The sequence below is a fragment of the Gymnoscopelus microlampas genome, assembly GCF_963454915.1.
Source record: "Gymnoscopelus microlampas genome assembly, chromosome: 18".
Taxonomy (NCBI): Eukaryota; Metazoa; Chordata; class Actinopteri; order Myctophiformes; family Myctophidae; genus Gymnoscopelus; species Gymnoscopelus microlampas.
The window spans coordinates 21,146,323-21,168,068 of NC_139955.1; the positions used below are offsets into that span (position 1 = coordinate 21,146,323).

Genomic DNA, 21,746 nt, shown 5'->3' on the forward strand with positions numbered 1-21,746 from the left:
GGTGCTTAACAGAAAGCCTCAGTGTCTCCACGAGATAACTTTAAAGCATACTGAATAGAGCTCATGACAGTTGATCCACATTCTCCATATTTATGAGGGAGACTTATCGTATCTTTTTTTGTTGTTGTCACGAGCCCAGAATGTTCGTCACTGAGACGGAGTTCAGATACATGCACTCTTGTAGTGTGTTGGATCCCTCTGGGGTAAAATGTCAAATTTTGCAATGATTTAAGAGGCCAGCATCCAGCCTGTGATAAATTTATCCAGACTTAGGGGTGGGGGGGTGACAGGGAGTGCTTAAAGTGCTGGGGAGGAGGCATCACATTTCTTTAAAAGCACTCCAGATTTCTCTCAACTTCTGCCCAGCGTCCTCAGAGTTTAACTTTTTCATGCAATGGTGCGTAGACTAGAGCCTGGATTTGCATTTGCACAGCCCCCTCCATTTTGATTGGCTGTGACCTTCCCAGCATGTGGAGTCCTGTATCCAAACTTCCTCAGTCAGATCCAAACTTTACTGAGAGCAGGAATACCGTATGAGCCGAGAGGCTGGGAGCCAGCAGCATTGTGAGTGAGTAATGCAGTAGGCAGGGCTGTTGTATATTGAGCAGTGTGGGTAGAATAGTGTATTGTACCATTGTCTGGATAGTGTGTTTTGGAATAAGATGGTTTTGAATGGAGCTCTTGGTAGAACTGTGTGTTATCCGGTAGGATAGATTGTGTATTTGTCAGATTGTGTGTTGTGCAGAAAGCAGGATTGTGTGAGCGGAGGATAGAGGCTGTTATTCTAATTACATACTTCTGTAATTATGTCCTGTCTAGACTGCAGTTTTTGTCAGTTTCATATTTTCTTAGAATCAACGTATTTACGTAGTTTAGAATATTATTATTAAATATTTCCTTTTTATTTTATCTATTTTATTATAGCCTTCAACAAGATTATTGTTAATCTATTGGAGATCGTGTTACACACCATCCTTAGATTTTTTAATGGTTGTTGAAATACATCCATATATTACTTCTAATTAAACAAAATCAACTTTTACAGTATAAGTTACGTACATAATTGTACAATAAAGTTTTAGTGGCCTTATCTCTTTGTCATTCTGAACGATAGAAATGTCCATTTAGGTATTAGACAGCTGCTATCTGACATCACCATGCTGCTGGTTCTACTGCTGGTTCTGAGTCTTAGTTGTGAGGCCCAGTCCTCTGAGTCGTCCCCGTTAACCATCATGTACCGCGTCTGGGAGGAGCAGCCAGCCGGGACACGGGTCGGCCGCCTGGTCGACGACCTGCGTCAGAGGGATGAAACCGGGTCTCTAGAGGACTTCCAGGTTGTAGAGCATGGCCAGGCCCTACCCTTCTCCGTCAGTGCCCGAGATGGCGTCATCTCCACCCTTGGCCAGCTGGACAGGGAGGAGCTGTGCCGAGGTGCAGACCTATGTGAGCTGGCCTTCAGTGTCCTGTACAGGAAAGGTGGTGCGGTGCAATTCCTGCGGGCGCGTGTGGAAGTGATGGACCTTAATGACCACAGCCCTAGCTTCCCCAGCCCTCTGCAGGAGGTGGAGATCTCGGAGACGGCCACCCTGAGGATGAGAATCCCACTGGACAGAGCAGTGGACCCTGATGCCGGGCCCAATGGTCTCCAGACCTACTCATTGTCCGTCAACCAACACTTTGCACTGGATGTGAGGGTGGCCCCAGGTGGGACCAAGCAGTCAGAGCTGGTGGTGATTAAAGAGCTGGACAGAGAAGTTCAGGCCTCCTTCGACCTCACCCTGCTGGCCTGGGATAAGGGGAACCCCCCTAGGTCAGGGAGCACATTAGTCCGTGTAAACATTCTGGACTCTAATGATAACAGCCCCACATTTGAGGACAGTACACCCATTGTGGAGCTGGCTGAAGACACAGCCCAAGGAACTCTAGTCATCAACCTCAAGGCCACTGACCCTGACCAAGGAGCTAATGGCGAAGTGGAGTATTCCCTCAGCAAGCACGCACCTCCAGAGGTACAGAAACTCTTCAGTGTGCATCCCCAAACTGGGGACGTGACTCTGAAAGGCCTGTTGGACTACGAGGCTAAACACTCATATGAAGTGGACATTCAAGCCCGCGACCATGGACCCAACTCAATCCCCTCTCACTGTAAAGTTCATGTCAAGCTAAAGGATGTAAACGATAATGCACCGAGGATCCATATCACCTGGACGCCGCCTGACTCGCCTGTAGCCACCGTGTTGGAGGGGGCACCAGAGGACACATTCCTGGCATTGGTGATGGTCTCCGATGCAGATTCAGGGGACAATGGCAAAATGAATGCCCACATCCAGCAAGGATCTGGCCCATTTCGCCTCAAAAGAATCCATGGGGACAATTACATGATTGTAACCAATGGCAGCCTTGACCGAGAGAAGGTTATGGAGTATAATATCACACTGCTCGCCCAGGATTATGGAGACCCTCCACTGTCCTGTGTTAGACACGTAACTGTTCATGTGCTGGATGAGAATGACAATGCCCCGGTCTTCTCCACATCCGACTACAGGGCTTCTTTTAAGGAAAACAACATTGCCGGCTACCATGCTATCAAAGTAGCTGCTCATGATGTAGACCTGGAGCTTAGTGGAAGGGTGTCCTACTCCATACGGGAGTCCAATGAACTCGGATCACTCACAGCATCGTTTGCTATCCACCCAACCAGTGGTGTGGTCAGTGTCCAGCAGTCTCTGGATTACGAGGCGTCCCGTACCTACTCATTCATTGTGGAGGCCATTGACCAGGGTCATCCCCCTCTCACCAGTACCAGCACAGTCCATATTGATATCCAAGATGTCAATGACAATTACCCAATCATCACTGAGCCAAAGCCCATGAAAGGAGTGGCATCTCTAAGTGTTCCTGTCAATGCAGACAGGGGGGAGATTGTGACCGAACTGGGGAATGGTGTGGATGAGGGATCCACCAATTCACCCATCAATCACCCAGCACATGATGGACTTGTGGGATTCCTGGCTACAACCATAAAAGCAGAAGACCCAGATTCTGGCTTGAATGGACAGCTCAGCTTCCTGATCACTGACGGTAATCCCACTGGGCTGTTCTGGCTGAATCACATAACGGGGCAGCTGTTTGTCAACACCACCAATGCCACCGAACTCATTGGGAAAACATTCAAGGTGGACATTGCTGTATCTGACATGGGTACTCCCAGCTTGTTAACGAAAGCCACCTTGGAAATGACCTTTATTAATTTGAAGGACCATCTCAAGAACTCGTCCCCTGGCAACCATCGCCAGCTGAGCTTCACCATGATGATAGCTATCTGCCTTGGTGCCACGTGCCTCCTGTTACTATTAGCCATCGCCTTGGTGACCACGTTCTGCCGCCCTGACAAACGGGACAACCGGGCCTACAACTGCAGACAGGCGGAGTCAACATATACCCGTCATCCACGGCGCCCGCAGAAAAACATCAGGAAGTCAGACATTCAGCTCGTTCCTGTCCTTAGAGGACGAAAGGAAGAGCCTCAAGAGAATGACAGTGAGGCACAGCCCCTGACTCCACTGCAGCCCCTGATGACTGGGGAGCAGCGTTCTGAAAGCCAATACAGCATAGCGGCAACATCCATGACTTCCTGTGGGCATCCCCAGGGGTATCCAGAGGGGGGCGCCACTCTACCCATCTCCCACAACAGAACACTCAGGAAGCCTGGAAGCATAGAACTAGACGGTACTCTGCCTCGGACCCCGGCAGCGCCGTACCGGACCCTCCGCAAGTCTAGAAACCCTTCCTCGTCTTCTTCTGGGTCACACACCAACACTATTAAGCGCAGTACCAACCCTAACTCCCAAAACAGACCTGAAGGAGAGGAGGAAGAGACGCCGGGTTCATCATCGCAGGCAACACTCCGTAGGCCTAAGACCTCTGAGGGCAGAGGGAGGCAGGATGCTGAACACAGGCAGATGCTGAGGAACCTGGTCCGTCTGTCCATGGCCGCCTTTGGAGAGAACTCCATTGAGCTGTCCTCAGCTTCACCAGAAGTACAGGTTTGACAAACACATTTATTTAATTCTAGCACACTGGTCCTTAATTGATTTTGTACCTGTTTATGACCAAAGCCAAGTTATTGCAGAAATTGTTTACCTCAAGGTTTAACGGGAAATCCATTACTGAGCATGGTGAGGGAGAGCCCCTCCTTCCCTTTAATTTTCCCAGTGGCCTCTCTGCTATTTTAGCCCGTTGCATGACTTAACCAGACAGCCTAAAGGGACAGCTGACAGATGATTTTAGAGCTAAAGCATAGCGTTTATTCAGGTGCTCATATGTCAGAGACAGTCAAGCCGACGACTCCCCTACCCCCCTGAGAAATCGGACCGATCCTTTCTACTCAATATCACATATCAGATTTGTATTGAAAGAATGAGAGTGGGGGTGCCAGGAAGAATCAGTGAACTGCTGTGATCCTTTATGGGGGTGAAGCCAGCCAAAGTAAACTGCAGTGTATGTATGGTGTAAGGTAACACCGCTTTGACATGTAAGGGCTGCAGACTGTCAGTAACAAATGGCCCAAATCACTCTTACTGAGCCTGCTGTGAGGAAAGACAAACAGCAATGGGGCAGCTGAGAAATTCCACAATAACGTACAGGTCACAATTGCCTTTAAAGAACAATCTACGGTTCAGTTACTGTACATAGAAATGATGGTTATTATTATAGACTCAGTTGGTTGAGAAAAATTATTATAGGTCAGAAGAATACGTGTGTGTGTGTGTGTGTGTGTGTGTGTGTGTGTGTGTGTGTGTGTGTGTGTGTGTGTGTGTGTGTGTGTGTGTGTGTGTGTGTGTGTGTGTGTGTGTGTGTGTGTGTGTGTGTGTGTGTGTGTGCATGCATGTACATATATATATGATTTATGTAATTATTTATTTATTTCATTAAAAGGCAGAGATCCAATCCAAGCAATATATTTAAAGCTTCCAAACACACTATAAACTACATTTGATAAGACATCATCAGCTACAGCCATGTCTGTATTTGTGTTTGGTATTAAGTGTGATCTTTATTAAATCACTGTTTGGTCCTTTCGTACTTCAATACCATTTCAGGTTTTCAATTGTAGATGTACATGTACTGTGGTAGTCAAACAGGACCTTCCGACCATCAGGAGGAGACATAGAATATAGTCCATGACAACAACGCCCTGCAGACAGAGAACAAAGAGTCTGGCCCGTTCTGACGGCCTCACGTGAATTCCATTAGTAAAACCAGGAAGCCGAAGGCTGATTCTTAACCCAGCTTTTCCTCAACGTCCCCGCTACCCGCCCTAGTTGGCACTTAGGCCTCTGAGGTCTCTCCCAAGAGTACTCTAAGGAAGAGGCCTGGTGGACTGAATAAGGGAGGGACTTTCTGCTGCCCCCACACCCCTCCATCACCCCCCTCCCACAGGTCCATATTTCTGAGGTCTATCCTGGAAGGAAACGGGTCAGAGAAGAATAGTCTTTTACGCAGAGGCCCTTTCCTGTCCCTGCAAAAAGCACACGTGCATAAACACACAAATACTACACGAACACACAACAGCGTGCACATGCACACACTGGCATGCACACACAGACACCCACGGCCACAGTACACGTCTTTCTACCTCCCAAAGTCTACGTTTCCTCTCTCAGCAACATATCCGCTAATATAACAAAGCTGTCAGCATAAAGCGGTGAGGGCCTGGCCATTGTTAGAATCCCACATTGAGAGAGACAGCACATCATAGTTATCATACAGAAATAATATTTATCCATTTCACACCTGACAGTGCTTCAGTGCCTGGTACTCTCATTAGGTAGCCAGCTAAACTAACTGAGAGCAAAGATTGAAGCACAAAAAATGAATAAATCAGTCAATCAGTCAACAGAAAGTATTTTTTTCTTCAAAGGCATGTGACTTGACTGTATTTGTATCACTGTGGCATAGCCTCACTCCAAGTCTAACTCTCCTCTCCTCTCTTCCTCCTTGCAGCAAATCTCTCAGCTCCTGTCCCTGCTCCGCCAAGGCCAGCTGCAACCCAGGCCAAACTTCCGTGGCAACAAGTACTCTCATCGTGCCGGCAGGTTAGCTCATTTACCACTGCTCTTCATGTAAAAAACAGCTACAAGACTTGCAGGGACTAAATAAGCAACAAAACATAGAAACTCAGCACGTGTTGGGTGGAAAAAACAAAAGATTTGCAGATTTCAGAGGTGTTTCTGTAGTATTCTTTAACATTATGCCTAAATTCATGCTGCTCCAGAGGAAATATAAAAACACTGTAATACTCTTCCCTCTTCTTTTCCCTTTGTTCTCCTCCCCCTGTCTTTTTTCAGACTATCACTTCTTTGTTTAAGAGCCAGGTGGCTGCTAGAAACCAGGCTATGTCCTCCCACTAACCCTTACAGGCCTGCATAGTCAATTTCACATTATGCTTTATGATCAAACCAATGTGCTTTTGACAGCAGAGGTCACATGCCGCTAACTTTATTCTGGACCATGAATTAAAGAAACAGTACCTCTCCTAATTTTATCACAGAGTGTGAAACATCTATATAGCTGCCGTCTGAATCACAATTTGCTCATGCTTGATTGTTGGTCCAAACATAAAAAATAAATAAGTCAATGAGCGTAAACAGAACAAAACAAAGGAGAGAAGATTGCGATCTCTCAAAGAGGAAGTGGTCTTAACCTCATGACAGCCAGGAAGCATGCCTCATAAGCCCAAGGGTGCCTGTTGTGTGGGTATATGTGTTTGTATCTTTATGTCTGGGGCTGTACATGTGCACGTTTGTCTGTGTGTTGGAGAGAGAGAGTGTGCGTGCGTGTGTGTCAGTGAGTGAGTGAGTGTGAGAGAGAGAGGTGTTCAGCCGGACAGGCTATAGCAAGATCCAGTGTTTACTGTAGTGGTGTGACTCAGAACTCTGTGCCAGGAAGCAGCACCTTCACCAACCACAATGTTGTCTTAGAGATGAGATAAGAATTGACATCACTTAAACAGCTTTTGATACCACAGAGACGACAAATCAGGTGGGCTTAATCATCTTTAGGAATTTCCGTGCACACATGCACAACATGCATGCGTGTTGCGCAGGTACGCATGAGTGATGCGTGCACACACACACACACACACACACACACACACACACACACACACACACACACACACACACACACACACACACACACACACACACACACACACACACACACACACACACACACACACACACACACACACACACAAAATCCGTATAGGTCCATGTACTTGAATTCAAAGATAGCATCTCCAAGGACTCAACTAGATAAAGATAAAAAAAAGTTCAATAAGTGATTTCCCAGTGATTTTTCTTCCAAATGAAGAACACGATGAGCTTTTACATCTACTATTTCCGGTGCATGACACCAGTGTGCAACCAAGTAGCCCTATAAGAAGCCCTTAACATAGCTGTAAATGAGCTGAAAGAACCATGAAAGGTACTCTATTATCTGTAACTGGGGGAGTGGGCTGGACGGTCTGATGATGACTACTCTCGCCAGTCCTACCACACGTTTATTGTCTACATCATATCTACATCACTGACTGGCAGAGTGACTTCCTGTCTCAGGATATACATTTAACACAACAAGAATCAGCGTTATTGTTACAGGTTTACAGGTGTAAAGAAGAGGCTTTTTTCTTTTTTCGTACAAGCTGTAGTTTGTACAAGATGTAGGCTAGTTGACTTTCATACAAGTCGTCAAGTGCATTTTTTTTTTTTGATACACAGCATTTATCCAAAGGACTATGTTTTTATAGATGAGCAGGGACAATATTTCATGCAAAACTGTGGTATTTGTGCTATAATACTTGACAGGACAAATTATCTCTGAGCCTAAGTTTGTTAACCTGGGTACTGTATACCATCGTCCTGATGGCATACGGTGATATTGATGGAATAGTTGCATCACTAGTGATTATAGCTATCACCTTTTTAAGTACCCGGGTCTCGTACATTGACGTCCTACGTTGTACCCCAGCTATCTTGCTGGAAACGGCAACAAAAAAATCAATTGAATTCACAAAAGAACCATTAAACCTTTATGCACCATATACTGTGTCTCAGTCTGCTGACCTTTACTGTAGATGGCATCAGTTGTAAGTCCATAACAAACTAGAATCAATCATTGTGCCCACGCTTGTGATACTCTCTTAACCATGTTTAGCCAGTTCTGTATACACACACACACACACACACACACACACACACACACACACACACACACACACACACACACACACACACACACACACACACACACACACACACACACACACACACACACACACACACACACACACACACACACACACACACGGTGGTGCTACTTTTCTGTCTTCTTCAGTTTTCTCCATATCTACTGTAACAAATGTGGGTGAAATATGATGACTTCAACATTTATTTTATTTTATTTGGGAGTGGTGATACTCCTGTTGGCTCAAATGCCTAAATGTTCTCCGTCTCTTCCAGGTCTGGAGGACAGGACTGTCAGGATTGGCAGAGTACCAAGGATAGTGGCCATGGGGAGAGCGAGGCTGGAGACGTAGACTGGGAGGCAGGCAGAGACTCTCCTATAGACCCCCAGCTGGAGGAGGGCATTGCCAACCTGCTCAACAACACTGGTACGATAAAACCCTGTTCCCATTCGCTTGAAATGCCTGCAATTTACTGAATGCTGGTATATTTCATACAGTCAATATCACGTCACCCTACCTTGTCAGAATCTGTATTGTTATCCTGTCACAAGAGTGAATGAAAAGCATAACTTTCCCGGTACAATCGTGACAGTGCGTCATGGTGGTGCTTAAGTAAGAGATGTCTTTCGTTAGTTCTATGAAAAAACTGTTGCTCAGCAAAATGCTTCATTACAACAATGTTGGTGTAAGAGGTTTGCTGGAAAAAGCTCTTGCTTGGCTACTGGTGGAGAGGGGTGCATTTCTCCTTTCCGACATGTCGCCTTTCCGACGTTGACGAACCCTATACCTAACCCTAACCCTAACCGCACGCGGAAGCCACTAGTCGGAGTGGTGAGATGTCGGAATGGAGAGTGAACACCGGTGGAGAGAAAGCTTGCGTGTCTGACTGTGTGTGCCAGTTGAGGTTGGGTTGAGAGTAATGTTAAGAGAGCAATTGGATATAGTGAGAGAGGTGCCTTTGTAAAAAAGAAGGAAAAAAAAGTTCAAACTAGAGAAAGTGCTCCTCGGAGCACAGGTCTCCGCCAGATCAGGTACGATATTGTGGCCTCCTGGTGGCGCGATAATAGGCCAATGTGAAAAGGGTGCCATTTATTCTTCAATCGGACACTGCATTCATGATTTGAGGCATTTTGTTCCAAAAATGTGTTTTGCTAAATTAGACCTGCTGGTGGCGCTATAACAGGCCAATGTGAAAAAGGGTGGCATTTCTTCCTTGGCCTAGTGGGAATGTGTTTGTGAAATTTCATGGAAATCGCAAGCTGCGTTCAGGATTTGAGGCATTTTGTTCAAAACGGACCAATCCTGCAAATTTTGGAAGCGAACCTTAGCCAATGAGGATGGAATATGGGAAATCGGACAGATCCGTGTTGATCACATGACTGTAGAGATACTGTGTACCGATTTGCATGACGTTTGGATAAAATCTGTAGGAGTAATGTAAAAAAATGGGTTTTGCACAAATCGGCCTCCAGGTGGCGCTATAACAGGCCCATGTGAAAAATTTGAGGCAGAGGTTCTGAATTGGCATCCAGGGAGTGTGTGTGCACAGTTTCGCAGTGAAAGGGCCAACGGTGCCAGAGATTAGCTGCTAACACACAGACAGGACACACACACGGACACACGGACACACGGACGGACGGAGGGTAAAACATACTGCCTTCGGCCTGGCGGAGACAATAAAGCTCATCATGCCAACAAGCAGAAACAGACTGGTATCATTAGCAGGTTACCCATTTACAATATATACTTAGTCATAATGACAAATAGTAAAAAATAGCCCTAAAGCTCACAACGCATCACACCATGGAGCGACTATTTAAAAAAGACAATTTACAAATATATTTTTAATTTCTGAAAAAGGTTAGAAAAAATGACTTATTTACCCAAAATAGGGACGCCATAGGGTACTATGGTAAACATAGGTCTACATACAGAACTTCTTCCTGATATTGTTCTTAACAGAGGTACATTCTAACCAGGGGGCCCACCTTTGTTCATGCTGATAAAAGGCCTAGTACACTGATGTTTCCTTTTTTTACTCAGGGAGCCTTGGGGCTCAGTAAGGGGATTTTTCATCCTTCTGAAGATTGAGAGATTCATTTTAAGTCAGTGCAGCTAGTATAACAGAGAGGAAACAAAGGACCGTGGCGGGGTGAGTGTGTCAGTGAGAAAGAGAGAGAGGTATCCTGTGTATGTGGGGAAGGTCAGGTAGGTGTGTGTGTGTGTGTGTGTGTGTGTGTGTGTGTGTGTGTGTGTGTGTGTGTGTGTGTGTGTGTGTGTGTGTGTGTGTGTGTGTGTGTGTGTGTGTGTGTGTGTGTGTGATAGTTGAGTCACCTCTACCCTGCAGGCACCATTCCTAGTGTAACTCACCCTAGAGTAGAGTGACACAGGCCAGTATGGGAGAAGATTACAGAGGTGTGAGTCTGTCTGTCTTTACAGATGCTGATTGATTTTTACAGATCTCTGGCAACACACACACACACACGATTAGGAGTTTTTGTCTGAGATAGCTGTATGAGATAGATAGACGGACGGACGGACGGATCATTCTATGCCTATATTATCAAACAATCATCATTAGTTCAGCTTTGCCCTAATTAACAACATGTTGGTTAGGTTTTAATGGGCCCTATCTGTGGCTAATTACTTTTCTGAGGTTACTTTCAGCCTAACCATAGCTTTGTGTTTCACCACACCAAACGACCTCCCAAGGTGTATGTTAATGTATGGCTTTGGTCTTGAGTGCATGTGTTTCCTCTAGGATTTTGGGTGTGCTATATATTGGAAGGTTTCTTCTGGTTCCAATAATGTAATAGGCTACTATTTGTGAACTATTGTGAGGCTCTCTGCAGGCAGACCAGCTGTAATAAAGTCAACAGGAGGCGTATGTGTGTCACAGGCAGGAGTAAAGCTTTGTGTTATGCTGTGGTTGTGCAAGCATGTGTGGGTGTGTATGGCTTTGACCACAGCTCAGCTTCTTCTACTTAATGCCTCAGTATAGGTCAGAGATGGCCAGTTTAGTGGCAAGGTTGGAGAATGTTTTAGCAGCAGGTTATCCCAAATTACATTGGTGTTTTTCAGCAAACACACTGTAGGCCTACGTACTAAAAGAGAAACGATTAAACAAAAGATATGGCTGTCATGAAAAAGGCCACTATTTACAGGGCTGATGTGCTTCAACTGAAGGCGCTCAACCTCTCACTGTCATGTGGGCAGTGTTCTTTGATCGCTGACTCGCCACGCTCCGTGTCAGTCGCACACAAGAGACCTTGAACAGGGCCCAGCATGCCTCAGCCCTGGTCTCTCTCTTGAGCATGTTTGAATGCTGCTTTACATGGTTTATCAGCATAGCGATGCTACTAGGCTACTCCTGAGTTGTCCCGGTGTTGTGAGGAAGACTTCAGAAGGGGCCGCCAGCCATGTGTTTCAGTGCTGCTTTTGATGACCTCCATGGTTCAGATGCTTCGAGGCAGCCCTCTCTCCCTCTCGTTGTCACTGTCACTACTTAGCTCAAAGCTAAATCATCAATAATAACATCACATTGAGTTGACAGAGCCAGACGGGTGCGTGCGTGTGTGCATGCGTGCGTGCATGCGTGCGTGCATGCGCGAGAGAGTGAGAGAGAGAGAATGTGAGTACAAGCACATGCCTTGCGTCTGGTTGCGATTAGATGAAAGAGACCACAGGGCCAGTAGTAAAGATTTTTCCAGGCCATGAACCTAATTAGATTCAACAGTGGAGAATGACATTAGAGGAAGAGGGGTTCCACCAAAAAACAAGAGGAAGTCAATTCATTGCGAGTTAACCTTTTTTCTTGCTTTAAGGCATTGTATAGCTACACTGAGTGCTAGCCTTCTAGGCAGCACTTGTGTAATTAGACATGCTTTTATATGAATATTTCAAACAAGACACTGATGAGTTTTTCAAGCTCATGAAATCAACGTTGTTTTCCACATTTGGTAAATGGAAGAAAACAAAAGGAAAAGACAGTGATTCAGTGTCTAGGTTTTATGTCGGTCACAGAGACATTCAGACACACCCTGATTTTGCATCTCAGAAAATGCCTGGAATGCTTGACTTCAGAAAATGGCTCGGCTTTAAGTGGCCTTTCAGCACATTGGAGTGTGTACGTGCTCATTTGTGTGCGACCACGCTAACCAATCTGACAGGACTGCTCCTCAAGAGGATGGCAGGAAATGCCTGTTCACAACAGCCAGATAAATATACTCCTCTGATGTCCCTTATCCTGTTTTTAACGCAACATCCAGCACTTTAATCTGAGGGAAATGTACGGTAGGACTGAACCTTGAGCCCCATTTCCCACAGTGGCTCCTTCCATTATTGACATAGGGAATTAAATGTTTTGACAGTTCAAGGATAATTTTGTCTATTGAAACTGCTCAGTGTCTAATGTTGTTAAGAAACGTTTTCGGAGTCTTGTAGAGAGAGGGTCAGAGGAATAAACGAGGTGCACGTGGCAGGAATGCCCAACATGGCTGTCTATTACTTGTGTCCATCTGTAAAATTAGCATCAACTTATTTTCATCTTACATTCTCTGTCTGTCCCCTTTCCCGCAGATGACGTTTTTGCAGACTTCCATGACCCAGCGTGGATGGCTCGGCTCTCACTCCCCCTCACTGGAGACTACCACGACAACGTGTTTGTCCCCAACGGGCCGCCATCCCCGGATGACCTCAGCCCTCATCACGATGTCCCCCACGACTCCAGCTCCTTCTCCACTTTTGGCAAAACGCCAGAGAAGGAAGGCCCACTGGGCGGGGCTTTGCTCTCTGAGGTCAGCACTCTGTTTGAGATGCTGATGACGCAGAAGGCTGACGCCCAGCCAAGACCCTCCCCTGAGGTGCTCTACAGACTCTCTGCAGCCTACCGGCGGTCACTAGGCCTTGATGGGGCTAGCCCTGGGGGGGCCAACGCCCCAAGGAACTGTGGGAACCCAGAAAAGAGGTTCCCTCTAGCTCAGTCCTCTGGACATTGCCAATAAATGTGCAGGTAATTGTCTATCTCCGTTCATGGAACAATGGCCATATGTACAATCAAGTATGTACCAATGGCGTCAGAACCATCAGTGGGATTGACTGTGATGCAGATGAGCAAGTTGGAGAACTGATGTTAGGTTTCTGTACTTTTTTCAGCATCTTCAGGCATTAAATGAAACACAAATGATATGTAAAAAAAATACCTGTACCTAAGATTTTAATGACTGCAACTGTAAATATTGGTCATACCAACTTTGTTTCTACAGTAATATACATGTCTTTAAAAGATTTCTAGAGTGAAAATGATGTCCTGTTTTGCTTGAATAGGTAATGAATGACATGATCACTGCAAGGGCTGATTACGTGTTTCAATTCCACTAGACCAAAGCCACCACCCACACAAAACATTTGTATATGGTTATGTAAGTTATTTTGGGAGAAAAGTGTGTACCGAATGGGAAATGCTAAGTAATGATGTGTAGAATAAGTAATGTGTGCAGATTGAATAGAAATGATGGGGGTCACAATACTTCTTCCTGGTGTAATTTCTCTTGCCCTCAACACTCAACATCTGGCACAGTCCAGGTTCAGACAAACCAGGAGTTAACTTGATTTCAGCTTTTAAACTGTTTCAGTACATTCCTTACATTTGTCCTTTGGTTAATGTGTCATAATTAGTCCGTCGCCGTTGCATAAGAGATACAGTATTTCATTCAGGTTCAGGAGATTGCCTTTTGAGTGCGTAATAACGTGCTGTCCTTTTCTCCGGATGACTTTTGGAGTGGAGTTGCTTGGATTGCAGTTCAACAGCAAGTGACCAAGCCAAAAGGAAATGTCTCTTTGTGTTTCCTTAAGACAAAACAATAACAATACTAAGTTCTGTTCATCCTGAGTTCTAGAATGTGACATTCCATTCACAATAGGATGTCTGCCTACACTTCCATTAGGGCCCTTTGAAATATGTCTCTATTGTTGTTCATAACTTGTACACAAGTAAACATCATAGCTCTACTTCATTTATAATATTTAAAAATATCAAAAATGTGTGTTTTTGGAAATGTGTCAATGTCACTCAGCATTTGAATTCAAATATTTTGCCTGTGAAATTGTGAAAGATTATTGGTTTATAACTTTTAATTATGGAAAGCTGTTGTGTTTTGTCCTTTTGCTACATATCAAATGAACAGCACCTTGTATATACATTTTGTACAACTTCTTGCATTAAACATTGTCATGGTTATTGTATAGTCTCTTTATGATCAATCAATGTCATGGTTTCATTATTATCAATGTATGTAATGTGGTGGCAGCAGACTTGTCATAGTATGAATGTCCAATAAAGTTGGGAAAGTCTTACTATTAGAGTGAGAAAATAGAAGAAAAAATATATATATCTCATGATGTCACGACAAGAAAATAAAGTATAAACCTAATTATAAACAAATTCAAATGTGGTGGCAGCAGACTTGTCATCGTATGAATGTCCAATAAAGTTGGGAAAGTCTTACTATTAGAGTGAGAAAATAGAAGAAAATTAAAAACGATTTTCCATACTCCTCTCTAGCTCTCATATGCCTACCTACATACACATACTTTTCTTCTATCTGTTGCTAGGAAGCTGTGGCTTTGACCCTTGTACTGCAGGCTACTTGTAGGAATTTGAGCTCGATAAGTCAGATAAATAACATAACATGAAACAGAAAACCAATTGCGTGCACACAGTTGCAATGACCATCGATTGTAGGCCTACACTACGGACAACTAGCGCCATCCTCTGTCTGACTGAGGGAACAAGAAAAAAAATATCACTAATAGCAGCAATGATGGTGGTGTCTGTCTCCTGATTTGGTCTCCTGTCTCAGACAGGTGAAGGATATTTGCCTACAAGAGAAAAATTAATTGGCAGACGATATATTTTTTCTCTTCTATGCATATATTCTTCACTTAAGCATACATGGTATTGTAGGCCTTTATGTCCATAAAAAAAAGCAATTGATGAGCTCCAGAACACTGGTATTCTATGTTGCTATCTTCACCTTTGACACGTAGAAGAGAACATTTTAGTTGGAAAGACATGCTTCAGACTATGATGCCTACCTACCTGTAGTAGGTCATTCAACTCCTGAACCCTTTTCCTCCTTGAAGTTTCAGCTCCCATCTCTCCCTTTCTTTTTAAAGTTGCTCTCTTCTGTCAGGATGCCCAACACAGCTGCACTAACTGGAGCCATTACTGCAATCTGTAAGAATTTAAATTAATTAGTACAACCTCAACCTCCAAATTAGTGTAATGTCTCTGAATTCAAATAATACATGGCATGTGTTAAATACATATTATACCCAATAAAGGTAATAAAAAGGAACAATGCCATTCATTTGTTATGGCATTGTCAGTTGTCACAGGGATGTCAGGCACTGTCAGGCCTGGTTGAACGTTGAACGGGGGCTTGCTTCCATTCCGACATCTCGCCACTCCATAACCACGTTGAACACATGGCTAAAACTGTTAGCATGCTAGCAAGGAAATTCAGTAACATTTTTAGAAATGTTCTGGATTTACAACAATTTCATTTGTTTCTGGGATATTTTCTGGTCTCTCTAGCATATTTTAGTGTGACAGGGCCTGGCTCTTTAGCTTGTCTGTCCTCCTCAAAAAATATGCAAAAACAACCATGACATCATATAATTTCATTAGAAAAGTCACCTTTAGCATTTTGTGTCCTGGTAATTGGTATCACCTTGGTCAAATTATGTCACTTCCTGAAACTCACATTCTTAAAGGCATATAGTACACTGTTCATATAGTGTTTTATAGGCATGATTGAAAACATGGAGAAAACATGAGTTTTAAAATACTGCTTATTTATAAAATGTATGTATGCTTTCATGATTGATGTAAATGATAACAACTTAAATTGGTTAATAATCATATTTATTCCCTAAATAACAGTATTTAGAATGACACAACTGAAAGATATGATATGGGTCCATTTTGGCTGAGGACAGCTATGCCATTATTCAGGATTTGTAAAACTGTTTTAATGAAGAAAGAAATATCTGGAAAGCTAATGAATGGTATAATCCTTTACAGAGCAACTCACTGAAATCAACCATCTAATAATCAGTTTTATACGTTTTTGGGTTATACAAGTTTTATTCACTGTAACAGTAAAATGACAGATAATGTAATTAGGCAATCATTTTTTATGACAGCATTAGTGGGAGTGGGATTTTTTTTTACAGGTGGGCAGCCAAATCTTTGTAAGATAGGATTTTCTTTTTTACATTAACCACTTGAACCCTAACATCCCTTTTCTGAGGACTGGAGAACTTTAGGCCAAAATGGCACATCTAAAAGCTCACAACTTGCAGATTGGCTATTTTTGGCAAAGAGGTGTAGAGGGGAAAAAAGAGCAGACCAAGTGAAAAAAAAAGTCTGAAACACAAATGTAGACAATATAGAGGGGGTCCCTGCTTCATCTCTCTCTCAGCTAAGGGGTCCTTGGCCTGAAAAAAGTTGAAGACCCCTGCTGCATTAAGGTGTGCATAGCTGAGCTGCAGCACCCTCTGGTGTACAAATAAGTGCTCTCTCTCTCACTCGCGCGCGCGCGCACGCACGCACCCACACGCACCCACCCACACACACACACACACACACACACACACACACACACACACACACACACACACACACACACACACACACACACACACACACACACACACACACACACACACACACACACACACAGAGAGAGAGAGAGAGAGAGAGAGAGAGAGAGAGAGAGAGAGAGAGAGAGACAGAAACAGAGAGACAGAGAGAGAGACAGACAGACAGACAGACAGACAGACAGACAGACAGACAGACAGACAGACAGACAGACAGACAGACCGTTTACAGTGGAGTGTGTCACAGTGAGTGTACTCGGACAGCTCCATTTGTGTCTGTCCAGAGATGCTGAGGATAGAACAAGATCGGACATTTTCACTACTTCTTAAGCTTTTTTTTTACATTCATTTTTGGAAATTCATTTTTTTATTTTTTTTAATGTATCAAATACTTCAGATTTTTTTGGTTTGTTTTATATGTAGGAAACTGAAAAAAGGAGATATTTACTTGCGACCCATAAAAATTGGTCCGCGACCCAATGATGGGTCCCGATCCACTGTTTGGGAAACAGTGATATAGACCCTATCTTTACTCAGCCAGATCCGAGCACTGCACCCCCACGAACGAAGCAGCCTGCTTCATATGGTGTTTGTTGACTTTGAGAAGGCTTTTGATAGCCTGCATCACCCTACACTTTGGAAGATCCTCCGACACTATGTCATACCCCCAGAAGCTGCTTAACATCTTCCAATCCCTTTATAGGACCTTCGAATGCCAGGTCATTCACAAGTTGAGTACTCACTCTACTATACTTGGGTATTTCAGAGTAATTGTAGGCCAGCCTATGTTGTCAGCACTATGTGTCTGCCTATATTGGTATACACATTCTTCAGCATTGCGTGGGCAAAATAAGCAGGGACGGCATGGCGGTCCGGGCACCTAGCCTGACTGTGTCGTGGGTTCGAATCCCGATCCCAACGACCTTTGCTGCGTGTCTCCCTATGGTGTCACCCCCATCTCTCTCCCATTTCCTGTCAGTCTACTTTGTATTCTATCAAAAAAAGGCAAAAAGAAAGTCTTTAAAGAAAAAAAGAAAGCACAAAGTACTTGGAGGCCAGTCTATGACATCAGTAGGCCTACTATGACATCAGAACTATTCGTGTCTGTCTGTATGTTTATCATGTCAGTACTGTGACATCAGGCCAGTCGGCCCTGTCCATATTTGGGCACAGACAGACCACAACTTCAACTTTCCGTTATTGAATATATAATTTATATGTTTTTTGCAAGCCAGAAATGTAACTTTGCAGGTTTGAAACCAAAACAAACGAAAACACATGAAGCCACGCCATTATTAGACCTAATTTCATTCTTCTACAGCGAGAAGGTAGCGGATGTCTGAGCCATTGCATTGTAAATGAAAGTGTTGTTGAAGGGTACAAACTGGTGTGTGATGATCTTGATTGCTTCTTGAGCAGCTGAACCTCCTAAAAACGAAGCGACTGTGTGTGGCTCTGCTGCACCAAAACGACAAAACTCGTGGACGTAATCATCTTTGATGTTTACCTCCAGATTGTATTCCTGCAGCAGACTGTTCACACACAGCTTCAGCTTGCTGATGTCCTCTTCCACCTGGTGATTGCAAACCCCTGGGTAACGGCAATTCTGCTGAAAGAAGCGATCGACAGCGCGCAGCATGAGGTAGAGGACCATGATATCCCTCTTTGGAGGATCATCCATAGATGAGGTGATTGTATCTTTATTGAATGAATCCACGCTGTATTCCTCTGCTAGAGACCTACAACGCACCACCCTCAGGAAGGCTGCATTTTTACAAAACAGTTTCACATCCTTTTCAGAGATGCTCTCCGCTGGCTTACCCACAGCCTGCAAGATACATTCTACATGCTTAGACACAGCAGTAGCATCCTGCAGAGCCTTTTCCCTGTAAACATTCTGAAGGTTGATGAACATTTTGGAGTTTGCAAACATATCTGGGATGGTGCCTCGCACAGGCAGGTTACCAGTGCCTTCATTCTGAACGAACTGTTTGACAGCTCGCAGTATCACCCAGAAGGATGGGGTCCGTGATGTGATGTCATTGCACTGTTCACTATTGAAGAGGTCATCCACTCGTTCAGGAATCTTGGTGGGGTTTAAAACGGTGTTGACGTTTTTAACAGCCTCAGCAAAGTTTTCTTCATTTTCAGGGACACCGTTCTCATTTTTCAAAATCCCTTCCTTAATCAGCTCTTTCAAGGCCCCCTTTTCTGCGTACGTTTTGGGTGGATGATTATCGTGCTCAGTGAGCCACTTCTCCAAGTATTTGGCAACAATAACAATCCACGGTGTGTGACTATGTTCCATCTTCTCGAAGCTGTCCAAGTCATAGGATTGAATGTGTTTAATTAACTCGGCAAATGGCTTTTCTAACCGCAGATCTTCTAAGGCATTGTCCGGGTGAGACTCAATCACTGTATGCTCTTGCACCACTAGTCTCATGTGGCCGACTAGGCCGTACGTTCTACAAACTAGGAAAGGTACACACGGGCTCCACAGAACTGAGCCTAGCCTCAGGCACAGGCTCTCTGGCAACTGAACACCAATAACCAGGGTGAACTTTTTGAAAAAGCCTGGGTCATTGTCCAGGAGCTTCTCTGGAGTCTCCTCTACAAAGTTTCCTGACACGTCACTGTTCAGCTCTTGTAACAGCTCAGTGGCAGCCTGTGCCCTGTTTTTTCCTATACAGCTGTAGCTGAGAAAAAAGTTGTTCCCGATATCTTCCCCGGAGACTATGTGTCCATCGACGATGGTGAACGCTCCAATACCTGGAAGAATAAGGTTTTTCAGTATCTCTGTTCCAGATGCTGTTGCATTGATGAGACACACATGTGCATTCTCAAGGGCCTCTTGACCGTGGTCACCCCACAGTCTGAGTTGCCTGTCGTACTTCTGTTCTTTTGATGCTTTAGAGGCTGCCATGGTCGCTCTGCAGGAAGACTAAAACTTTAACACTCCTGCTATATATAGGCTGCACCACCATACGTCACTAGAGCATCAGTGTAGCGTCATGAATGCCACGCCCTATTATGGTATTCATGACACAAAGTGAAAGCACTTTCTGACTAAAATATAAAAAAATCACACCCTGTGTGAAGGTAGCGGCGCCTTTGATACATTTTGTCATTGATATGTGTTTATAATGTGTTTATAGCCATGTGTCACGTGAAGCTTGACCAATCACTTTGTTGACGGGTCTGACCAATCAGAGCGTTGACGGGTCTGACCAATCAGAGCGTTGACGGGTCTGACCAATCAGAGCGTTGACGGTGAACACGGACAAAGTCAGGTATAGAGCAGGATCCGCTCTATACCTAAAGGTATAGAGCGGCTAGCGCCGCTAAAAATAAGAAACATTTATAATAAATAATCTTCATTGACAATTATGGTTAATTAGAAGGGCAACATTTATCTGTTTGTGTTTAACAGATTTGTATTTTATTTCAGGTTGTCCTTCTTGAAACACCATTGAGTGTGTATATATTGTTCATAGATAAAAAAAAAATAGAATTATTAATCCCACAGAAAATATATAACTTTTCAAGAGCATGATGCACAATGTACAGCAGAATTTTCACAGCTGTGGTTCACAGGCCTTCGACTCAGTTATAGGCCTTCTACTCCAGTTATAAACACACAGGCCTGATGATACCATAGTAGGTATTTACAAACATTCCTTTGTAATCACACAAGCACAAAGACATTTTGTATCTTTTTTTTAACTGTACCTGATTGGAAACATTTGGGACTCACTGTCTGCACTTTAAAAAAGAGCCAAACACAGTTTTTCAACTTTGACCATTTCCCTTATTTGCTCGTTATCTTTCAATGTTACTATGCAGCAAGATGTTTTCCTAACTGAGTGAGCACGTTTTTGACAGGCAGGACTGGTTTAGACATACAATGAGAAACAACCTTTACCCTTTAACAAGAGCAGCAACAAAGGCGTTCAATGCATGCAGTTGTATTTAGATGATAAGAGTCCAAAAACTGTCAGATAGTATCTCTCAGGAACATTCTGGATTTGAATAGAAGCTGGGATTTGGTGGCTCAGTGCTGAGTTATGCAGAAACCCACAATCTACAGTTTTACCATAAAGTACCACAGACGTGTGGTAGGCTACTTTAGACATGTGCTATGTGAGAACGACAGAGGGTTGATAGGCTCTTAGTGGCATGTTATGTAATCATCTGACTGTAATGCTTGGTCATAACAATCTGGTAATTACAGGTGTTCAGACGACCAGGGTCCTTTACTCACACATTAAAAGATTATCTGTCCAATAGGAGACCATTTTCAAAGTAGCTTTTGTTTAAAGAGAGCTTGCCTAGGAGTAGGCTACATGTGACTGCGGTATAAGAGTTAGAGAAGCAAGCTACAAACCACATGAACCATAATCTCTCAAGATAGATTCTGTTCTACTGCCATAAACATAATGTTGTTAGTAGGAATAAACACAAGTACCCGGATGTAGCGTACTGGAAGGGGGAGGAGCCAAACCCGAGTTCCCTTTTAACAAAAAGAAAAAGAAAAAAGTTTACTTTTTTCCCAGAAAACAAGCCACAATAGTAATAGTAAATTTAAATATATACATTTAAAAGTATATTGAAAATCTGATTTATGATCAAATGAGTTTAGGTTTTGAGTTACCACAGGGGAAAGTTGTAGGCATTTTACAATGCTAGTGGAAGTGATAAAAATGTAATAAAAATAATGTTTACGTCCTTCTGAACTATATCATGAAACAAGGTCATAGTTAGTGGCAAATGAATTATAACAAATTCTGTTCTTGATAACTCAAACAAGTCAAATGATAACCAAGGTGCCAAT

General features: G+C 43.7%; 2 protein-coding genes and 1 long non-coding RNA gene across 3 annotated transcripts; 1 reads left to right on the plus strand and 2 right to left on the minus strand.

Annotated features, from left to right (window-relative positions):
* Positions 1-541: 541 nt before the first annotated feature.
* pcdh12 (protocadherin 12) lies at positions 542-13,505 on the plus strand. Its single transcript, XM_084041348.1, has 5 exons — positions 542-568; positions 1,115-4,046; positions 6,007-6,098; positions 8,526-8,677; positions 12,830-13,505. Exons 2-5 carry the CDS (start codon positions 1,158-1,160, stop codon positions 13,252-13,254), a joined length of 3,558 nt encoding a protein of 1,185 aa, XP_083897474.1. The 5' UTR covers positions 542-568; positions 1,115-1,157; the 3' UTR covers positions 13,255-13,505.
* On the minus strand, positions 13,418-14,477 carry LOC311033734. The gene is made up of 2 exons (XR_014599536.1): positions 13,499-14,477; positions 13,418-13,452 (listed from the first exon to the last, which is right to left on the minus strand). It is a non-coding gene; the product is annotated as an uncharacterized lncRNA (long non-coding RNA).
* A 3,753-nt stretch (positions 14,478-18,230) lies between these two features.
* Positions 18,231-19,838, minus strand: LOC311065541 (NEDD8-activating enzyme E1 regulatory subunit-like; the record flags this gene model as incomplete). Its single annotated transcript, XM_084085931.1, has 1 exon — positions 18,231-19,838. One exon carries the CDS (start codon positions 19,836-19,838, stop codon positions 18,231-18,233), a length of 1,608 nt encoding a protein of 535 aa, XP_083942057.1.
* Between the last annotated feature and the right edge of the window lie 1,908 nt (positions 19,839-21,746).